This window comes from Cherax quadricarinatus, chromosome 3 (genome assembly GCF_038502225.1).
Source record: "Cherax quadricarinatus isolate ZL_2023a chromosome 3, ASM3850222v1, whole genome shotgun sequence".
Taxonomy (NCBI): Eukaryota; Metazoa; Arthropoda; class Malacostraca; order Decapoda; family Parastacidae; genus Cherax; species Cherax quadricarinatus.
Window position 1 is genome coordinate 79918149 of NC_091294.1, and position 23101 is coordinate 79941249.

The 23101-nt window shown below is 39.9% G+C and overlaps 1 protein-coding gene across 9 annotated transcripts in view; it reads left to right on the plus strand.

Annotated features, from left to right (window-relative positions):
- LOC128705091 (nephrin) overlaps positions 1 to 23101 on the plus strand; it is a 324072-nt gene that overhangs the window by 231076 nt on the left and 69895 nt on the right. For all 9 annotated transcript variants that reach the window (XM_053800326.2, XM_053800316.2, XM_053800332.2 and 6 more), the window contains exon 8: positions 4480 to 4624. In XM_053800326.2, the coding sequence (XP_053656301.2) occupies positions 4480 to 4624 (145 nt within the window). The remainder of the gene's footprint in view (positions 1 to 4479; positions 4625 to 23101) is intronic.

The following is a 23101-nucleotide window of genomic DNA, read 5'->3' on the forward strand; positions in this document are numbered from 1 at the left end:
AAGCTGTAGCAGTTCTAGGAATATGTCCAGTGACTATTTATGTGTATATACATTATAGAACAATAGCAATAAACAATTTGTTTTATTGTTGGTTTGTGTAAGCAGGTTTTGTAAACACTGTAATGAGATTTTTTTTTTTATTTATTAATTTGAACATGATACAGAGAAGTACAAGGAATACAATTTTTAAAATGCAGCATGCCAAAGCCCCTTGTATGCAGAGCATTATGGGCAGCTTAAAATTAACTTAAGATTAACTAAGCAATCATATATTCAGTGGTACAAAAAATATTGTAAAACAGATAACAATTTAGTACAAATGAGTATTACAAAGACAGGTCATATGGTCATTACTGTGTTGCTGTGTAATCACTAGAATGGAGTATTATGTTAGGTAATGAAATTAAATAGTAACAAAGTTTGATTGGGTCACAGGTTGACATTTATGAGATACAATAATGAGATACATATATGAGATACAATTTATGAGATACAATTATTCAGTATTTATTTAGTTGTGGGTGAGTAAGTGATTTTTGAGAAGAGACTTGAATTTATAAACAGTGTTTCTTTTATATTCACAGGTAATGAATTCCAGATTTTAGGGCCTTTTATGTGGTTATTGTATTGCATACAACGAGTGGATATACAGTGGTACCCCGAGTTTTGGCCATAATTCGTTCCAGACGGCTTTTCAAGTGCCGTTACCGAACAAATTTGTTCCCATAAGGAATAATGTAAATTAGATTAGTCTGACTTTTTCTCCCTTACTACTCTCTTTACATCATCATTCCAGGAATCACTCTTCTTCCCTCCCGCACCCACTTTCCTGTAACCACAAACTTCTGCTGAACACTGTAACACTACATTCTTAAACCTACCCCATACATCTTTGACTCCATTCCCTGTACTCTCACTAGCCCATCTATCCTCCAATAGTTGTTTGTATCTTACCCTAACTGCCTCCTCTTAGTTTATACACCTTCACCTCTCTCTTACTTGCTGCTTCTATTTTCCTTGTATCTCATCTACCTTTTACTCTCAGTGTAGCTACAACTAGAAAGTGATCTGATATATCTGTGGCCCCTCTATAACATGTACATCCTGAAGTCTACTCAATAGTCTTTTATCTACCAATACATAGTCCAACAAACTACTGTCATTACACTCTACATCATATTTTGTATACTTATTTATCCTCTTTTTCTTAAAATATGTACAGGTCCTCCATCACAAATCCGGCATCATTGAGACCTATAGTGTGCCGGATTACTGAGTTTGCCGAATTACAGAGAGGTTAGGTTAGAATACACTTAATAAAATTAACCAACTTGACTTACACAAAGTTCATTGAACATTAGCAAAAATAGAACATTTCCGCTGCTTTGAGCTCAATTTCAAGGTACTTTTCGTCATGAAAGCAATCAAAATCATGTCTATTTCTGTAATATATCTTCCATTCTATCAAATGAGTCCAAAAAAAATGAGAATACAACCATAAAAACCATATGAAAATATACTGCAAAGAGGCGGCTAATGGCTGAGAAGTGAACTTCCTTATTTATCAACTGTCTTTTTTATTTTTGTTGTACGTTAAGAAGCATCTTTCCATCATACATTGCCCAAGTTTCAATGAGATAGCCCAACAAACAACTGAGAAAAAAAAATATTTGCCAAAAATCATATATGGCAAGCCCAAGCCAGGTACTGGAAATAAGTCACTTTGTCTGACTTTTTTGGGTTATCCTAGGTTCTCTATACATAAGAACATAAGAAAGAAGGAACACTGCAACAGGCCTACTGACCCATGTGGAGCAGTTCCATGTCCCTCCCCCCCCCCAGATTAGACCAATGACCCACCCCCCGGATTATCCCAATGACCCACCCAGCCTGGTCATCCCCACTCAAGGATGGAGCACTGTACCAGACCCTGCAGCACAAGCTAGTCAGGTCCAACTTACACCCACTCATGTATTTATCTAACCTATTTTTAAAACTACACAACGTTTTAGCCTCAATAACTGTACTCGGGAGTTTGTTCCACTCATCCACAACTCTATTACCAAACCAGTGCTTTCCTATATCCTTCCTGAATCTGAATTTTTCCAACTTGAAACCATTGCTGCGAGTCCTGTCCTGGCTGGAAATTTTCAGCACACTATTTACATCCCCTTTATTTATTCCTGTTTTCCATTTATACACCTCGATCATATCCCCCTAATTCTACGCCTTTTGAGATAATCTTTGTAACTGTATTTGTGTATACCTGAATAAACTTATTTACTTCTAGTCTGTCAACTGAGTACAAGAAACCGCCCATTCACTTATTTCAACTACCCAATAAAGTGGTCAGAAATTGGCAATTTGGCTGATTTCACACAAATTTCAACAGAGGCCAATTTCAAAATAGTGTCCAGAATAAACAATGTAGACATTCCTGGCACTAAAATAACATTTTCTCTGTTCATTAGTCACAGCTCCTGGCCCCTCTTATATTACTCTTGCTTACCATTTGGAATTTTTATTCACAAAAAAATAGAAGATTTACTGTTATGCAGACTGCTGCATTACTGTAATAATTGTATAAATAATGTCAATCCATTCTTGACTACGTATTGGAATTTAGACTGGCAGGCGGACAGGTATTGGACGGTGACGTCATTTGTTTACTCTTGACCTTCGCTAAAGAACAGAACATTTTTGCTACTATGAGTGCAATTTCAAGGTACTTTTCGTCATGAAAGCAATCAAAATCATATCTATTTCTGTAATATATCTTTCATTCTATCAAATGAGACTGAAAAAATGAGAATATAACCATAAAAAACAAACAAAAATATACCGCTAAGCGGCCGTTAATGACTGAGAAGTGAACTCCACTATTTATGGTCTGATTTCTTTAATTTTTGGTGTACGTTAAGAAGTATCTTTCCATCATACATTGCCCAAGTTTGAATAAGATAACCCAACAAACAACTGTATATATATATATATATATATTCATGTTTATTTAAACTTTATATATACAAGTGTATGATGTCTGATGCCAATTATGGAACTGTCTTTCTCTCTCTCTTCTCTAACTCTCTCTGTCTCTCTCTCTCTCTCTCTCTCTCTCTCTCTCTCTCTCTCTCTCTCTCTCTCTATATATATATATATATATATATATATATATATATATATATATATATATATATATATATATTCATGTTTATTTAAACTTTATATATACAAGTGTATGATGTCTGATGCCATTATTGTCAAGTTTATAACACAGAATATTGTTGTTTACTGTGTTGAATACTTTCATAGGACTATAAAGAGGCCTACTGGATATTCACTATTTTCAAGAACTGCAAAACGAAGTCTTGTATGTGCAATATATACAGTACATACAATATACAAACAGTACATACAATATATACAGTGCAGATGTAGGTTTAAGGTGGTCAGTCCCTCATTCATCAGAACTTAGGATTTTGCTACTTAGACTTAATGCTATGCTAGAGTAGAAATTATTGAATGTATTGGTTGTTACACAGTGGGAACACCCACAGGGTGTTGCTACACTATTATATATGATAGTTACACTGTGGGAACACCCACAGTGTGTTGCTACACTATTTTATATGATAGTTACACTGTGGGAACACCCACAATGTGTTGCTACACTATTATATATGAATTACACTGTGGGAACACCCACAGGGTGTTGCTACACTATTATATATGATAGTTACACTGTGGGAACACCCACAATGTGTTGCTACACTATTATATATGAATTACACTGTGGGAACACCCACAGTGTGTTGCTACACTATTATATATGATAGTAACACTGTGGGAACACCCACAATGTGTTGCTACACTATTATATATGACTTATACTGTGGGAACTCCCACAGGGTGATGCTACACTATTATATATGAATTACACTGTGGGAACACCCACAGGGTGTTGCTACACTATTATATATGATAGTTACACTGTGGGAACACCCACAGGGTGTTGCTACACTATTATATATGATAGTTACACTGTGGGAACGCCCCAGTGTGTTGCTACACTATTATATATGAGAGTTACACTGTGGGAACACCCACAGGGTGTTGCTACACTATTATATATGATAGTTACACTGTGGGAACACCCACACGGTGTTGCTACACTATTATATATGAGTTATACTGTGGGAACTCCCACAGGGTGTTGTTACACTATTATATATGATAGTTACACTGTGGGAACACCCACAGGGTGTTGCTACACTGTTATATATGATAGTTACACTGTGGGAACACCCACAGTGTGTTGCTACACTATTATATATGAGAATTACACTGTGGGAACACTATCCTTTCATCCATACTTCCTTTCCCTTTCTCTCTCTCTCACTCTGACAGAGGAGCAAGGTAATGTGACAGTAAGTACCCAGAAGCTGGTACCTACTGTCACTCTCTCTCTCTCACTGACAGACAGAGGAGCAAGGCAACGTGACAGTAAGTACCCTGAGGCTGGTACCTAGTGAGGATGATGGAGGGAAGGTACTACAGTGTCTAGCACAGTCACCTAGCATCAATCACCAGCCAATACAAGATACCAGGACCCTCCAGGTCTACTGTGAGTACCTAATTAATATTTCACAATTATCCTGTACATTAAACATCCAGGGTACCTAATTAATATTTCATAATTATCCTGTACAGTAAACATCCAGGGTACCTAATTAATGTTTCTTAATTAACCTGTACAGTAAACATCCATGGCACTTAATTAATGTTTCATTATTAACCAGTACAGTAAACATCCAGGGTACCTAATTAATGTTTCATATCCTGTACAATAAACATCCAGGGTACCTAATTAATGGCCCCTAATTAACCATAAAGTAACCTGTAAATGAGACATCCAGGGTACATATCTATTTAATGTCTCCTAATTAACTAATAAATTAGCCCAGTTTCTATGTAGTATATATATATATACATGTATATATATATATATATATATATATATATATATATATATATATATATATATATATAAATATATATATATATATATATATATATATATATATATATATACAGTGGACCCCCGGTTAACGAACTTTTTTCATTCCAGTAGTATGTTCAGGTGCCAGTACTGACCGAATTTTTTCCCATAAGGAATATTGTGAAGTAGATTAGTCCATTTCAGACCCCCAAACATACACGTACAAACGCACTTACATAAATACACTTACATAATTGGTCGCATTTGGAGGTGATCGTTAAGCGGGGGTCCACTGTATATATATATATATATATATATATATATATATATATATAAATATATGTATATATATATATATATATATATATATATATATATATATATATATATATATATATATATATATATATATATGTATATATATATATATATATATATATATATATATATATATATATATATATATATATATATATATAATGTATACATACGTACATACAGTACGGCCCTTATACGGCAGGTTAGGTTCCAGGTTACCACCAGAAATCGAACATCGCCAGAAAGCAGAATGCCATTTTTTCCACTTATAAATGCATATAAATGCCAGATAACAAGTTTACACTAACATATGTTAAGCTAACAGTAGAACTAGGCATTAAAAGCAGTAAAAAGTAAAATACACACACAATACATTCATTAGTTACCTTAAAATATTTGTAGTCTTAATGTAGGGTGAGAGGTGAGTAGTATTTATTTGTAGGAAGTCAGGTGTTGGAAGTATGGTAGCCAGCCAGGACACCCCACCCACACGTAATATACTAAGATATTTAAAGTGCCTCAGAGTGATAAAATGCATATACAGTACACTCATTATGTACCTTAAAATATTTGTAGTCTTAATACATGTATAGGGTGAGAGGTGAGTAAACGAGGTAAAACGAATAAATGAGAGAGAGAGAGTGAGTAAATGAGAGAGGAGAGAGACTGGGAGTATGTAAACAAGAAGATGAACTCATCTGGTTATGGTTCACACACGTTTATACAAACACCTTACATTGTGTACAAGTTGTCTACACTTTGGTACAATAGAATAAATAAAGTGCATCACTCCCATACTCATGTAACACACCATTTTTAGAAGGAATAACACTCTGAGTGAAGGCATATGAAAGGAATAATTTTCTACATTTATCCCCAGTAATACTATTGTGTACACATATTCTTTGGTGTTGAACTAGAGAAAACGTTATTCTTTCTGATACTCTGACAAGATGACTGGAAAAACATCTCATATTTATGTTAATTTATTCTAATGTGAGGTGTATTTATCATGTTTATTATATAATTTTGAAAAAAAATATCATCGATGGATTAATGAATGCCTGTATTAATGTAATATACGACATTTAATGCTCCTCAGAGTGATTATTATTGCACATTATTATTATTATTATCATTATTAATATGGTGTCCTCAAGACATAAGACAATCTTAGTGATTTTAATGTGTGCCTGCACACCAGCATAGTGTATAAGTTTACTTAGGTACAAGTACACATAAGTATAATTATCAGAGTATGTATAAAATATGAAATAGCTTCAAAACACTTGAAATTTTTTAAAGTTTCCAAACATAATGGAGAGACGCAGAGCTCATGGAGAATATAAACAAACAGGGTGGGGTATGGTGATCGTATTAGAAAGACGAAGGAACCGTATAACGAGTTTTGCTCATAATTTGAAATGTCCATATTATTGGAATGCCGTAAAGTGGGGCCCTATTGTATATATATGTATGTATATCTACATATAGGTAAACAGTATTTAGATAAGGGTAAAGAGGTTTTTGTGGCATTTATGGATTTAGGAAAGGCGTATGACAGGGTGGATAGGGGGCCAATGTGGCAGATGTTGCATGTGTATGGTATAGGAGGTAGGTTACTGAAAACAGTGAAGAGTTTTTACAAGGATAGTGAGGCTCAGGTTAGAGTATGTAGGAGAGAGGGAGATTATTTCCCAGTAAAAGTAGGCCTTAGACAAGGATGTGTGATGTCACTGTGGTTGTTCAATATATTTATAGATGGGGTTGTAAGAGAAGTGAATGCGAGGGTCTTGGCAAGAAGTGTGGAGTTAAAAGATAAAGAATCAAACACAACTTGACTTAAGAAATCGTAATGACACGATTGCAAATAAACCATACCCCCGGCCGGGATTGAACCCGCGGTCATATAGTCTCAAAACTCCAGCCCGTCGCGCTAGCCACTAGACCAGCTAGCCACAATAAGATTCATCCAACTAGGTATATTTCTACACCATAGGAAAGTTAGCACAGGCACCTCTGTGACCACAAATGCAAGTTTTTACAGACGAATCTCCAGCTAGCGTGGCCGTGACGAACTCTAGCTCAAGTCCCTTCACTGCCGTCAACATGACTTAAGAAATCGTAATGACACGATTGCAAATAAACCATACCCCCGGCCGGGATTGAACCCGCGGTCATAGAGTCTCAAAACTCCAGCCCGTCGCGCTAGCCACTAGACCAGCTAGCCACAATAAGATTCATCCAACTAGGTATATTTCTACACCATAGGAAAGTTAGCACAGGCACCTCTGTGACCACAAATGCAAGTTTTTACAGACGAATCTCCAGCTAGCGTGGCCGTGACGAACTCTAGCTCAAGTCCCTTCACTGCCGTCAACATGACTTAAGAAATCGTAATGACACGGCTAGCTGGTCTAGTGGCTAGCGCGACGGGCTGGAGTTTTGAGACTCTATGACCGCGGGTTCAATCCCGGCCGGGGGTATGGTTTATTTGCAATCGTGTCATTACGATTTCTTAAGTCATGTTGACGGCAGTGAAGGGACTTGAGCTAGAGTTCGTCACGGCCACGCTAGCTGGAGATTCGTCTGTAAAAACTTGCATTTGTGGTCACAGAGGTGCCTGTGCTAACTTTCCTATGGTGTAGAAATATACCTAGTTGGATGAATCTTATTGTGGCTAGCTGGTCTAGTGGCTAGCGCGACGGGCTGGAGTTTTGAGACTCTATGACCGCGGGTTCAATCCCGGCCGGGGGTATGGTTTAATCAAACACAAATTGGGAGTTGTCACAGTTGCTCTTTGCTGATGACACTGTGCTTTTGGGAGATTCTGAAGAGAAGTTGCAGAGGTTGGTGGATGAATTTGGTAGGGAATGTAAAATAAGAAAATTAAAAGTGAATATAGGAAAGAGTAAGGTTATGAGGATAAAAAGATTAGGTGACAAAAGATTGGATATCAGATTGGAGGGAGAGAGTATGGAGGAGGTGAATGGGTTCAGATATTTAGGAGTGGATGTGTCAGCAGATGGGTCTATGAAGGATGAGGTGAATCACAGAATTGATGAGGGAAAAAGGGTGAGTGGTGCACTTAGGAGTCTGCGGAGACAAAGAACTTTGTCCGTGGAAGCGAAAAGGGGAATGTATGAGAGTATAGTTGTACCAACACTCTTGTATGGGTGTGAAGCATGGGTGATGAATGTTGCAACAAGGAGAAGGCTGCAGGCAGTGGTGATGTCATGTCTGAGGGCAATATGTGGTGTGAATATAATGCAGAGAATTCGAAGTTCGGAAATTAGGAGGTGTGGGATTACCAAAACTATTATCCAGAGGGCTGAGGAGGGATTGTTGAGGTGGTTCGGACATGTAGAGAGAATGAAACAAAACAGAATGACTTCGAGAGTGCTTAAATCTGTAGTGGAGGGAAGGTGGGGTAGGGGTCGGCCTAGGAAGGGTTGGATGGAGAGGGTAAAGGATGTTTTGTGTGCGAGGGGCTTGGACTTCCAGCAAGCGTGCATGAGCGTATTTGATAGGAGTGAATGGAGACAAATGGTTTTTAATACTTGACGTTCTGTTGGAGTGTGAGCAAAGTAACATTTATGAAGGGATTCAGGGAAACCGGCAGGCCGGACTTGAGTCCTGGAGATGGGAAGTACAGTGTCTACACTCTGAAGGAGGGGTGTTAATGTTGCAGTTTTATAACTGTAGTGTAAAGCACCCTTCTGGCAAGACAGTGATGGAGTGAATGTTAAGTTTTTCTTTTTTGGGCCACCCTGCCTATATATATATATATATATATATATATATATATATATATATATATATATATATATATATATATATATATATATATATATATATATATACATACAGTGGACCCCCGGTTAACGATATTTTTTCACTCCAGAAGTATGTTCAGGTGCCAGTACTGACCGAATTTGTTCCCATAAGGAATATTGTGAAGTAGATTAGTCCATTTCAGACCCCCAAACATACACGTGCAAACGCACTTACATAAATACACTTACATAATTGGTCGCATTCGGAGGTGATCGTTATGCGGGGGTCCACTGTATATATATATATATATATATATATATATATATATATATATATATATATATATATATATATATATATATATATATATATAATATATATATATATATATATATATATATATATATATATATATATATATATATATATATATAGTATATACAGTACATTCAATATATACAATATTGTGTTTCTGTTAATACATTATGTTATGTGTTGAGTCACAACTCCTGGCTCCCCATGTGTGTGTGTGTGTGTGCTCACCTATTTGCGGTTGTAGGGGTTGAGTCACAGCTCCTGGCCCAGTGTGTGTGTATGCTTACCGACTTGTGGTTATAGGAGTTGAGTCAAAGCTCCTGGCCCCATGTGTGTGTGTGTGTGTGTGTGTGTGGTTGTAGGGGTTGAGTCACAGCTCCTGGCCCCATGTGTGTGTGTGCTCACCTATTTGTGGTTGTAGGGGTTCAGTCACAGCTCCTGGCCCCATGTGTGTGTGTGTGTGTGCACTCACCTACTTGTGGTTGTAGGGGTTGAGTCACAGCCCTGTGTGTGTGTGTGTGTGCTCTCCTACTGGTGTGGTTGTAGGAGTTGAATCACACATCCTGGCCCAATGTGTGTGTGTACACACCTGTTTGTAATTGCAGGAGTTGAATCACAGCTCCTGGCACCCAGTGTGTGTGTGTGTGTGTGTGTTCACCTACTTGTGATTGCAAGGGTTGAGTCACAGCTCCTGGCTGCATGTATGTGTACACACCTACTTGTGGTTGCAGGAGTTGAGTCACAGCTCCTGGCTTCCAGTATGTGTGTGTGTGTGTCACACCTACTTGTGGTTGCAGGAGTTGAGTCACAGCTCCTGGCTCCCAATGTGTGTGTGTGTGTGTGTGTGTGTGCATGTGTAGAAACCTACTTGTGGTTGCAGGAGTTGAGTCACAGCTCCTGGCTCCCAATGTGTGTGTGTGTGCATGTGTAGAAACCTACTTGTGGTTGCAGGGTTTGAGTCACAGTTCCTGGCCCCATATGTGTGTGTGTGTGTATACACCTACTTGTGGTTGCAAGGGTTGAGTCACAGCTCCTGGCTCCCAATGTGTGTGTGTGTGTGTGTGTGTGTACATGTGTAGAAACCTACTTGTGGTTGCAGGGGTTGAGTCACAGCTCCTGGCCCCATGTGTGTGTGTGTGTGTGTGTGTGTACTCACCTTGTGGTTGCAGGGGTTGAGTCACAGCTCCTGGCCTGGTACAGGTGTTAGCTGGTGTTGTGGTCTTCATGTTCTCTTGTTCTTCACTTCATCTTTTATTGTATTATTGTAATTCTTCCTTCTTACTGTCCACTTTATTGATCACTTTACTCAACCATCAGTCTTTGTTTCTTTCTAATATTATTATTATTATTATTATTATTATTATTATTATTATTATTATTATTATTATTGATCACTTTACTCAACCATCAGTCTTTGTTTCTTTCTAATATTATTATTATTATTATTATTATTATTATTATTATTATTATTATTATTATTATTATTATTATTGATCACTTTACTCAACCATCTGTGTTTGTTTCTTTCTAATATTATTATTATTATTATTATTATTATTATTATTATTATTATTATTATTGATCACTTTACTCAACCATCAGTCTTTGTTTCTTTCTAATATTATTATTATTATTATTATTATTATTATTATTATTATTATTATTATTATTGATCACTTTACTCAACCATCAGTCTTTGTTTCTTTCTAATATTATTATTATTATTATTATTATTATTATTATTATTATTATTATTATTATTATTATTATTATTATTATTATTATTATTGATCACTTTACTCAACCATCAGTGTTTGTTTCTTTCTAATAAGTTCATTATTATTATTATTATTATTATTATTATTATTATTATTATTATAATCATCATTTGCATATATTTTGACAATTTGTAGAGGTAAACAAAGCTTTGTTTTATTATTATTAAGTCAGGAACGTAACCATATATATCACCCATATGTTTTTTACTTTCTTCTACACCATCTCCCAGAACCTGACCTCTGTCCTAGCACAGCCTCTCCTCTTAGGAACACGACGGGGTTGTGTTCCCAAGAGGAGGTCAGTAAGTGAATTGGTCGTTAAGTGAGGAGCATACTGTACTGGTAATGGCTTTGTGTCAACCATCTTTACATATTGTTTTAATGTCACCTTTGCACCATTTATAACATTTATAGTATACAGTGTCTCATCACTTAGTGATATGCTCGTTCACTGACGTGGTCTTACGCATGCAACTTTGTCATTAAGTCAGGAGTACCTGTATTTTTAAACATTTATAGTGTACTGTATACTGTAATAAACAGAATAGAAGAAATGAGTTCAGCATACATAGGTTTGTATACTGGTGGGAGAGCTGGTGGTAACTCTGAGCAGTCAGTAAACAAGTAGGTCACAAAGTGAGGCCTACTTGTATACAAAAAACTGCACTGACATACGATTCTGAGCACTGAAATATATAAAGATATATGAAATGTAAAGAAACAGGGCGGCAGGAATTTTCCGTCGACCTCAGATGGGAACGGAATGCTTTTCTCAAAGTTTTTGTTGTTGGTGTTTTTGAGTGGGGGAGGGAGGGGATTTTGGTTCTTTTTTTTTGGGGGGGGGGTAAATGTCTTCCATTTGACCTGGCTTAAATTAGGAATTGTTTGTGTTCCTCAGTTGTGTTTTTGTTCATTGTTTATGATTGTTTCTCTTTGTTTATGTTCATTTTTCATTTATATTCATTGTTTATGTTCATTGTTTGTTTGTGTTCATTGTTCATTTGTGTTAGGTAATTGTTTACATTCATTGTTTGTTTGTTTGTTTTTGTTCATTGTTTGTTTTTTGTTAAAACACAAATGTTTTAATGTTTATTGTACAGTGCTGACAGTGACCTTCACAAGACTGCTGTACAGTGCTGACAGTGACCTTCACAAGACTGCTGTACAGTGCTGACAGTGACCTTCACAAGACTGCTGTACAGTGCTGACAGTGACCTTCACAAGACTGCTGTACAGTACTGACAGTGACCTTCACAAGACTGCTGTACAGTGCTGACAGTGACCTTCACAAGACTGCTGTACAGTGCTGACAGTGACCTTCACAAGACTGCTGTACAGTGCTGACAGTGACCTTCACAAGACTGCTGTACAGTGCTGACAGTGACCTTCACAAGACTGCTGTACAGTGCTGACAGTGGCCTTCACAAGACTGCTGTACAGTACTGACAGTGACCTTCACAAGACTGCTGTACAGTACTGACAGTGGCCTTTACAAGACTTATTGTACAGTGCTGACAGTGACCTTCACAAGACTCTTGTACAGTGCTGACAGTGACCTTCACAAGACTTATTGTACAGTACTGACAGTGACCTTTACAAGACTTATTGTACAGTGCTGACAGTGACCTTCACAAGACTCTTGTACAGTGCTGACAGCAACCTTCACAAGACTTATTGTACAGTGCTGACAGTGACCTTCACAAGACTCTTGTACAGTGCTGACAGCAACCTTCACGAGACTTATTGTACAGTGCTGACAGTGGCATTCACAAGACTGTTGTACAGTGCTGACAGCAACCATCACAAGACTTATTTCCCTGTCCAAATCTTCACCTAATCTCTCTATAGACAGCCTATGTACCACACTTAACCTTCCTGTCTGTAGGCAGCTTATACAGTAGGCTTATTTCTTGGTATATGTGTGTATAGACAGCCTGTACAGTAGGATTATTTCTTGGTATATGTGTCTATAGACAGCCTGTACAGTAGGCTTATTTCTTGGTATACATGTCTGCAGACAGCCTATACAGTAGGCTTATTTCTTGGTATATATGTCTACAGACAGTCTATTCATTTGTTTTTATTACTTGTATATGTCTACAGACAGCCTATATATTAGTTTTAAATCTTGATATATGTCCATAGACAGCCTGTACATTAGGCTAAATATTTAATATATCTGAGAATAGAGAGCCTATACAGTAGGCTAAATTTTTGGTATATTATTATTGTTGTATTACAATATTCACTGCTATATACAGGGGTTGAACAAATAGAAACACCTTGTTTTTTTTTTGTTTTCAATATGGAGTTGATCCTCAATTTACAACTAAAAGAACATCAGGTGATTCAGGAATTGATTCATATGACATTTTGAAGAGTCTCCGGGTATATTGTGAGCCATTCCTCGAGTGGAACCTGTTGAAGCTGTTCCAGTAACAACACTGGAGGACACAGCTTCTGGACTGTTGTATCCAGTAACAACACTGAAGGAGACAGCTTATGACTGTTCCAGAAACAACACTGGAGAAGACAGCTTTCAGACTGTTGTCCCAGTTGCAACACTGGAGGAAATAGCTTCCAGACTGTTGTTCAAATAACAACACTGAAGGAGACAGCTTCCAGACTGTTGTTCCAGTTACAGCATTGGAGGAAATAGCTTCCAGACTGTTGTTCCAGTTACAGCACTGGAGAAGACAGATTTCAGGCTGTTGTTCCAGTTACAACACTGGAGGAGATAGCTTCCAGACTGTTGTTCCAGTTACAACACTTGAGAAAATAGCTTCCAGACTGTTGTTCCAGTTACAACACTTGAGAAGATAGCTTCCAGACTGTTGTTCCAAAAACAACACTTGAGAAGATAGCTTCCAGACTGTTGTTCCAAAAACAACACTGGAGAAGACAGCTTCCAGACTTGTTCCAGAAACAACACTGGAGAAGACAGCTTCCAGACTGTTGTTCCAGTTACAACACTTGAGAAGATAGCTTCCAAACTGTTGTTCCAGATACAACACTTGAGAAAATAGCTTCCAGACTGTTGTTCCAGAAACAACACTGGAGGAGATAGCTTTCAGACTGTTGTTCCAGAAACAACACTGGAGAGGACAGCTTCCAGATTGTTGCTCCAATTACAACACTGGAGGAGATAGCTTCCAGACTGTTGTTCCAGTTACAGCACTGGAGGAGATGGCTTCCAGACTGTTGTTTCAGTAACAACACTGGAGGAGATAGCTTCCAGACTGTTGTTCCAGTTACAACACTTGAGAAGATAGCTTCCAGACTGTTGTTCCAGTAACTACACTGGAGGAGATGGCTTCCAGACTGTTGTTCCAAAAACAGCACTGGAGAAGACAGCTTCCAGACTGTTGCTCCAGAAACAACACTGGAGAAGACAGCTTCCAGACTGTTGTTCCAGTTACAACACTTGAGAAGATAGCTTCAAAACTGTTGTTCCAGTTACAACACTTGAGAAGATAGCTTCCAGACTGTTGTTCCAGAAACAACACTGGAGGAGATAGCTTTCAGACTGTTGTTCCAGAAACAATACTGGAGGAGATAGCTTCCAGACTGTTCCAATTACAGGCCTGGAGGAGACAGCTTCCAGACTGTTGTTCCAGTAACAACACTGGAGGAGATGGCTTCCAGACTGTTGTTCCAGAAACAACACTGGAGAAGATAGCTTCCAGACTGTTGTTCCAGTTACAACACTTGAGAAGATAACTTCCAGACTGTTGTTCCAGTTACAACACTTGAGAAGATAGCTTCCACACTGTTGTTCCAGTTACAACAGTTGAGAAGATAGCTTTCAGACTGTTGTTCCAAAAACAACACTTAAGAAGATAGCTTCCAGACTGTTGTTCCAAAAACAGCACTGGAGAAGACAGCTTCCAGACTGTTGCTCCAGAAACAACACTGGAGAAGACAGCTTCCAGACTGTTGTTCCAGTTACAACACTTGAGAAGATAGCTTCAAAACTGTTGTTCCAGTTACAACACTTGAGAATATAGCTTCCAGACTGTTGTTCCAGAAACAACACTGGAGGAGATAGCTTTCAGACTGTTGTTCCAGAAAAAACACTGGAGAAGACAGCTTCCAGATTGTTGTTCCAGTTACAACACTGGAGGAGGTAGCTTCCAGACTGTTGTTCCAGTTACAACACTGGAGGAGATGGTTTCCAGACTGTTGTTTCAGTAACAACACTGGAGGAGATAGCTTCCAGACTGTTGTTCCAGTTACAGCACTGGAGGAGATGGCTTCCAGACTGTTGTTTCAGTAACAACACTGGAGGAGATAGCTTCCAGACTGTTATTCCAGTAAATACACTGGAGATGATAGCTTCCAGACTGTTCCATTTACAGCACTGGAGGAGACAGCTTCCAGACTGTTGTTCCAATAACAACACTGGATGAGACAGCTTCCAGAATGTTCCCGTAACAACACTGGAGAAGACAGCTTCCAGACTGTTGTTTCAGTTACAGCACTGGAGAAGACAGCTTCCAGACTGTTGTTCCGGTTACAACACTGGAGGAGATTGCTTCCAGACTATTGTTCCAGTAACAATACTGGAGGAGATAGCTTCCAGACTGTTCCAGTTGCAGCCCTGGAGGAGACAGCTTCCAGACTGTTGTTCCAGTAACAACACTGGAGGAGATGGCTTCAAGACTGTTGTTTCAAAAACAACACTGGAGAAGATAGCTTCCAGACTGTTGTTCCAGTTACAACACTTGAGAAGATAGCTTCCACACTGTTGTTCCAGTTACAACACTTGAGAAGATAGCTTCCAGACTGTTGTTCCAGAAACAACACTGGAGGAGGTAGCTTCCAGACTGTTGTTCCAGAAACAACACTGGAGAAGACAGCTTCCAGATTGCTTTTACCAGTTACAACACTTGAGAAGATAGCTTCCAGACTGTTGTTCCAGTAACTACACTGGAGATGATAGCTTCCAGACTGTTGTTCCAGTTACAGCACTGGAGGAGACAGCTTCCAGACTGTTGTTCCAATAACAACACTGGATGAGGCAGCTTCCAGAATGTTCCAGTAACAACAGTGGAAAAGATAGTCTCCAGACTTATTCCAGTTACAGCACTGCAGGAGATAGCTTCCAGACTGTTGTTTCAATTACTGCACTGGAGAAGACAGCTTCCACACTGTTGTTCCAGTAACAACACTGGAGGAGACAGCTTCCAGACTGTTGTGCCAGTTAGAGCACTGGAGGAGATAGCTTCCAGACAGTTGTTTCAGTTACAGCCCTGGAGAAGACAGCTTCCAGACTGTTGTTCTAGTAATAACACTGGAGAAGACAGCTTCCAGACTGTTGTTCCAGTAACAACACTGGAGGAGACAGCTTCTAGACTGTTGTTCCAATAACATTACTGGAGGAGATAGCTTCCAGACTGTTCCAGTTACAGCCATGGAGGAGACAGCTTCCAAATTGTTGTTCCAGTAACAACACTGGAGGAGATGGCTTCCAGACTGTTGTTCCAAAAACAACACTGGAGAAGATAGCTTCCAGACTGTTGTTCCAGTTACAACACTTGAGAAGATAGCTTCCACACTGTTGTTCCAGTTACAACACTTGAGAAGATAGCTTCCAGACTGTTGTTCCAAAAGCAGCACTGGAGAAGACAGCTTCCAGACTGTTGTTTCAGTTACAACACTGGAGGAGATAGCTTCCAGACTGTTGTTCCAGTTACAGCACTGGAGGAGATGGCTTCCAGACTGTTGTTTCAGTAACAACACTGGAGGAGATAGCTTCCAGACTGTTATTCCAGTAAATACACTGGAGATGATAGCTTCCAGACTGTTCCATTTACAGCACTGGAGGAGACAGCTTCCAGACTGTTGTTCCAATAACAACACTGGATGAGACAGCTTCCAGAATGTTCCCGTAACAACACTGGAGAAGACAGCTTCCAGACTGTTGTTTCAGTTACAGCACTGGAGAAGACAGCTTCCAGACTGTTGTTCCGGTTACAACACTGGAGGAGATTGCTTCCAGACTATTGTTCCAGTAACAATACTGGAGGAGATAGCTTCCAGACTGTTCCAGTTGCAGCCCTGGAGGAGACAGCTTCCAGACTGTTGTTCCAGTAACAACACTGGAGGAGATGGCTTCAAGACTGTTGTTTCAAAAACAACACTGGAGAAGATAGCTTCCAGACTGTTGTTCCAGTTACAACACTTGAGAAGATAGCTTCCACACTGTTGTTCCAGTTACAACACTTGAGAAGATAGCTTCCAGACTGTTGTTCCAGAAACAACACTGGAGGAGGTAGCTTCCAGACTGTTGTTCCAGAAACAACACTGGAGAAGACAGCTTCCAGATTGCTTTTACCAGTTACAACACTTGAGAAGATAGCTTCCAGACTGTTGTTCCAGTAACTACACTGGAGATGATAGCTTCCAGACTGTTGTTCCAGTTACAGCACTGGAGGAGACAGCTTCCAGACTGTTGTTCCAATAACAACACTGGATGAGGCAGCTTCCAGAATGTTCCAGTAACAACAGTGGAAAAGATAGTCTCCAGACTTATTCCAGTTACAGCACTGCAGGAGATAGCTTCCAGACTGTTGTTTCAATTACTGCACTGGAGAAGACAGCTTCCACACTGTTGTTCCAGTAACAACACTGGAGGAGACAGCTTCCAGACTGTTGTGCCAGTTAGAGCACTGGAGGAGATAGCTTCCAGAGAGTTGTTTCAGTTACAGCCCTGGAGAAGACAGCTTCCAGACTGTTGTTCTAGTAATAACACTGGAGAAGACAGCTTCCAGACTGTTGTTCCAGTAACAACACTGGAGGAGACAGCTTCTAGACTGTTGTTCCAATAACATTACTGGAGGAGATAGCTTCCAGACTGTTCCAGTTACAGCCATGGAGGAGACAGCTTCCAAATTGTTGTTCCAGTAACAACACTGGAGGAGATGGCTTCCAGACTGTTGTTCCAAAAACAACACTGGAGAAGATAGCTTCCAGACTGTTGTTCCAGTTACAACACTTGAGAAGATAGCTTCCACACTGTTGTTCCAGTTACAACACTTGAGAAGATAGCTTCCAGACTGTTGTTCCAAAAGCAGCACTGGAGAAGACAGCTTCCAGACTGTTGTTTCAGTTACAACACTGGAGAAGACAGCTTCCAGTCTGTTTTTCCAGTAAGAACACTGGAGGAGATGGCTTCTAGACTGTTGTTCCAGTAATAACACTGGAGGAGACAGCTTCCAGACTGTTGTTCCAGTAACAACACTGGAGGAAATAGCTTCTAGGCTGTTGTTCCAGTAACAACACTGGAGGATATAGCTTCTAGACTGTTGTTCCAGTAACAACACTGGAGGAGATAGCTTCTAGACTGTTGTTCCAGTAACAACACTGGAGGAGATAGCTTCTAGACTGTTGTTCCATTAACAATACTGGAGGGGAGAGCTTCCAGACTGTTATTCCAGTTACAGCACTGGAGGAGACAGCTTCCAGACTGTTGTTCCAGTTACAGCACTGCAGGAGATAGCTTCCAGACTCTTGTTCCAGTTACAGCACTGGAGAAGACAGCTTCCAGACTGTTACAGGAACAACACTGGAGGTGACAGCTTCGAGAGTGCTCCAGAAACAACACTGGAGAAGACAGCTTCCAGACTGTTTTTCCAGTAACAACACTGGAGAAGACAGCTTCCAGACTGTTGTTCCAGTAACAACACTGGAGGAGATAGCTTCCAGACTGTTGTTCCAGTTACAGCACTGGAGAAGACAGCTTCCAGACTGTTGTTCCAGTAACAACACTGGAGGAGACAGCTTCCAGACAGTTGTTCCAGTAACAACACTGGAGGAGACAGCTTCCAGACTGTTCCAGAAACAACACTGGAGAAGACAGCTTCCAGACTGTTGCTCCAGTAACAACACTGGAGGAGATAGCTTCCAGACTGTTGTTCCAGTAACTTCACTGGAGATGATAGCTTCCAGACTGTTGTTCCAGTTACAGCACTGGAGGAGACAGCTTCGAGACTGTTGTTCCAATATCCGCACTGGATGAGACAGCTTCCAGACTGTTCCAGTAACAACACTGGAGAAGACAGTTTCAAGACTTATTCCAGTTACAGCACTGGAGGAGATAAACCATACCCCCGGCCGGTATTGAACCCGCGGTCATAGTCTCAAAACTCCAGCCCGTCGCGTTAGCCACTAGACCAGCTAGCCACAATAAGATTCATCCAACTAGGTATATTTCTACACCATAGGAAGGTTAGCACAGGCACCTCTTTGACCACAAATGCAAGTTTTTACAGACGAACCTCCAGCTAGCGTGGCCGTAACGAACTCTAGCTCAAGTCCCTTCACTGCCGTCAACATGACTTAAGAAATCGTAATGACACGATTGCAAACAAACCATACCCCCGGCCGGGATTGAACCCGCGGTCATAGAGTCTCAAAACTCCAGCCCGTCGCTTCCAGACTGTTGTTCCAGTAACAACACTGGAGGACACAGCTTCCAGACTGTTCCAGAAGCAACACTGGAGAAGACAGCTTCCAGACTATTGTTACAGTAACAACACTGGAGAAGACAGCTTCCAGACTGTTGTTCCAGTTACAGCACTGGAGGAGATACCTTCCAGACTGTTGTTTCAGTTACAGCACTGGAGAAGACAGCTTTCAGACTGTTGTTCCAGTAATAACACTGGAGAAGACAGCTTCCAGACTGTTGTTCCAGTAACAACACTGGAGGAGATAGCTTCCAGACTGTTGTTCCAGTAACTACACTGGAGATGATAGCTTCCAGACTGTTGTTCCAGTTACAGCACTGGAGGAGACAGCTTCCAGACTCTTGTTCCAATAACACTGGATGAGACAGCTTCCAGACTGTTTCAGTAACAACACTGGAGAAGACAGTTTCCAGACTTATTCCAGTTACAACACTGGAGGAGATAGCTTCCAGACTGTTGTTTCAGTTACAGCACTGGAGGAGATAGCTTCCAGACAGTTGTTTCAGCGACAGCACTGGAGAAGACAGCTTCCAGACTGTTGTTCTAGTAATAACAGTGGAGAAGACAGCTTCCAGACTGTTGTTCCAGTAACAACACTGGAGAAGACAGCATCCACACTGTTGTTCCAGTAACAAAACTGGAGGAGACAGCTTCTAGACTGTTGTTCCAGTAACAACGCTGGAGGAGATAGCTTCTAGACTGTTGTTCCAGTAACAACACTGGAGGAGACAGCTTCTAGACTGTTGTTCCAGTAACAACACTGGAGGAGATAGCTTCTAGACTGTTGTTCCAATAACAACACTGGAGGAGACAGCTTCCAGACTGTTGTTCCAGTAACAACACTGGAGGAGATAGCTTCTAGACTGTTGTTCCAGTAACAACACTGGAGGAGATAGCTTCTAGACTGTTGTTCCAGTAACAACACTGGAGGAGATAGCTTCTAGACTGTTGTTCCAATAACAACACTGGAGGAGATAGCTTCTAGACTGTTGTTCCAGTAACAACACTGGAGGAGATAGCTTCTAGACTGTTGTTCCAGTAACAACACTGGAGGAGATAGCTTCTAGACTGTTGTTCCAGTAACAACACTGTAGGAGATAGCTTCTAGAGTGTTGTTCCTGTAACAACACTGGAGGAGATAGCTTCTAGAGTGTTGTTCCAATAACAACACTGGAGGAGATAGCTTCCAGACTGTTGTTCCAGTAACAACACTGGAGGAGATAGCTTCCAGACTGTTGTTCCAGTAACAACACTGTAGGAGATAGCTTTTAGAGTGTTGTTCCAGTAACAACACTGGAGGAGATAGCTTCTAGAGTGTTGTTCCAGTAACAACACTGGAGGAGATAGCTTCTAGAGTGTTGTTCCAGTAACAACACTGGAGGAGATAGCTTCTAGAGTGTTGTTCCAGTAACAACACTGGAGGAGATAGCTTCTAGACTCTTGTTTCAGTAACAACACTGGAGGAGATAGCTTCTAGACTGTTGTTCCAGTAACAACACTGGAGGAGATAGCTTCTAGACTGTTGTTCCAGTAACAACACTGGAGGAGATAGCTTCTAGACTCTTGTTTCAGTAACAACACTGGAGGAGATAGCTTCTAGACTGTTGTTCCAGTAACAACACTGGAGGAGATAGCTTCTAGACTGTTGTTCCAGTAACAACACTGGAGGAGATAGCTTCTAGACTGTTGTTCCAGTAATAACACTGGAGGAGATAGCTTCTAGACTGTTGTTCCTGTAACAACACTGGAGGAGATAGCTTCTAGACTCTTGTTTCAGTAACAACACTGGAGGAGATAGCTTCTAGACTGTTGTTCCAGTAACAACACTGGAGGAGATAGCTTCTAGACTGTTGTTCCAGTAATAACACTGGAGGAGATAGCTTCTAGACTGTTGTTCCTGTAACAACACTGGAGGAGATAGCTTCTAGACTCTTGTTTCAGTAACAACACTGGAGGAGATAGCTTCTAGACTGTTGTTCCAGTAACAACACTGGAGGAGATAGCTTCTAGACTCTTGTTTCAGTAACAACACTGGAGGAGATAGCTTCTAGACTGTTGTTCCAGTAACAACACTGGAGGAGATAGCTTCTAGACTGTTGTTCCAGTAATAACACTGGAGGAGATAGCTTCTAGACTGTTGTTCCTGTAACAGCACTGGAGGAGATAGCTTCTAGACTGTTGTTTCAGTAACAACACTGGAGGAGATAGCTTCTAGACTGTTGTTCCAGTAACAACACTGGAGGAGATAGCTTCTAGACTGTTGTTCCAGTAATAACACTGGAGGAGATAGCTTCTAGACTGTTGTTCCTGTAACAACACTGGAGGAGATAGCTTCTAGACTGTTGTTTCAGTAACAACACTGGAGGAGATAGCTTCTAGACTGTTGTTCCAGTAACAACACTGGAGGAGATAGCTTCTAGACTCTTGTTCCAGTAACAACACTGGAGGAGATAGCTTCTAGACTGTTGTTCCAGTAACAACACTGGAGGAGATAGCTTCTAGACTGTTGTTTTAGTTAACCTCTTCATCGCTAGATAATATTTAGATCCAGTGATTGTGGTGACAATGCAAGTGTTCACCTTCACCCATGTTAACCTTCACTCATGTTCACCTTCACTCAGTTCACCTTCACTGATGTTCACCTTCACTCATTTCACATCTACTCATGTTCTCCTTCACTCATGTTCACCTTCACTCATGTTCACCTTCACTCATGTTCACCTTCACTCAATTCACCTTCACTCATGTTCACCCTCACTCATTTCACCTCCACTCATGTTCACCTTCACTCATGATCACTCTCATGTTCTTCCTGACAATTCTGAACAACTCTGGCCATATTAATTGGTTTGTTATTGTCCTTGAAAGTAACATGTTCAACACATGTAACATGTTCAACACATGTAACATGTTCAACACATGTAACATTCAACACATGTAACATGTCCAACACATGTAACATGTTCAACACATGTAACATGTTCAACACATGTAACATGTTCAACACATGTAACATGTTCAACACATGTAACATGTTCAACACATGTAACATGTTCAACACATGTAACATGTTCAACACATGTAACATGTTCAACACATGTAACATGTTCAACACATGTAACATGTTCAACACATGTAACATGTTCAACACATGTAACATGTTCAACACATGTAACATGTTCAACACATGTCAACACATGTAACATGTTCAACACATGTAACATGTTCAACACATGTAACATTCAACACATGTAACATGTTCAACACATGTAACATGTTCAACACATGTAACATTCAACACATGTAACATGTTCAACACATGTAACATGTTCAACACATGTAACATGTTCAACACATGTAATATCCAACACATGTAACATGTCCAACACGTGTAACATGTTCAACACATGTAACATGTTCAACACATGTAACATGTTCAACACATG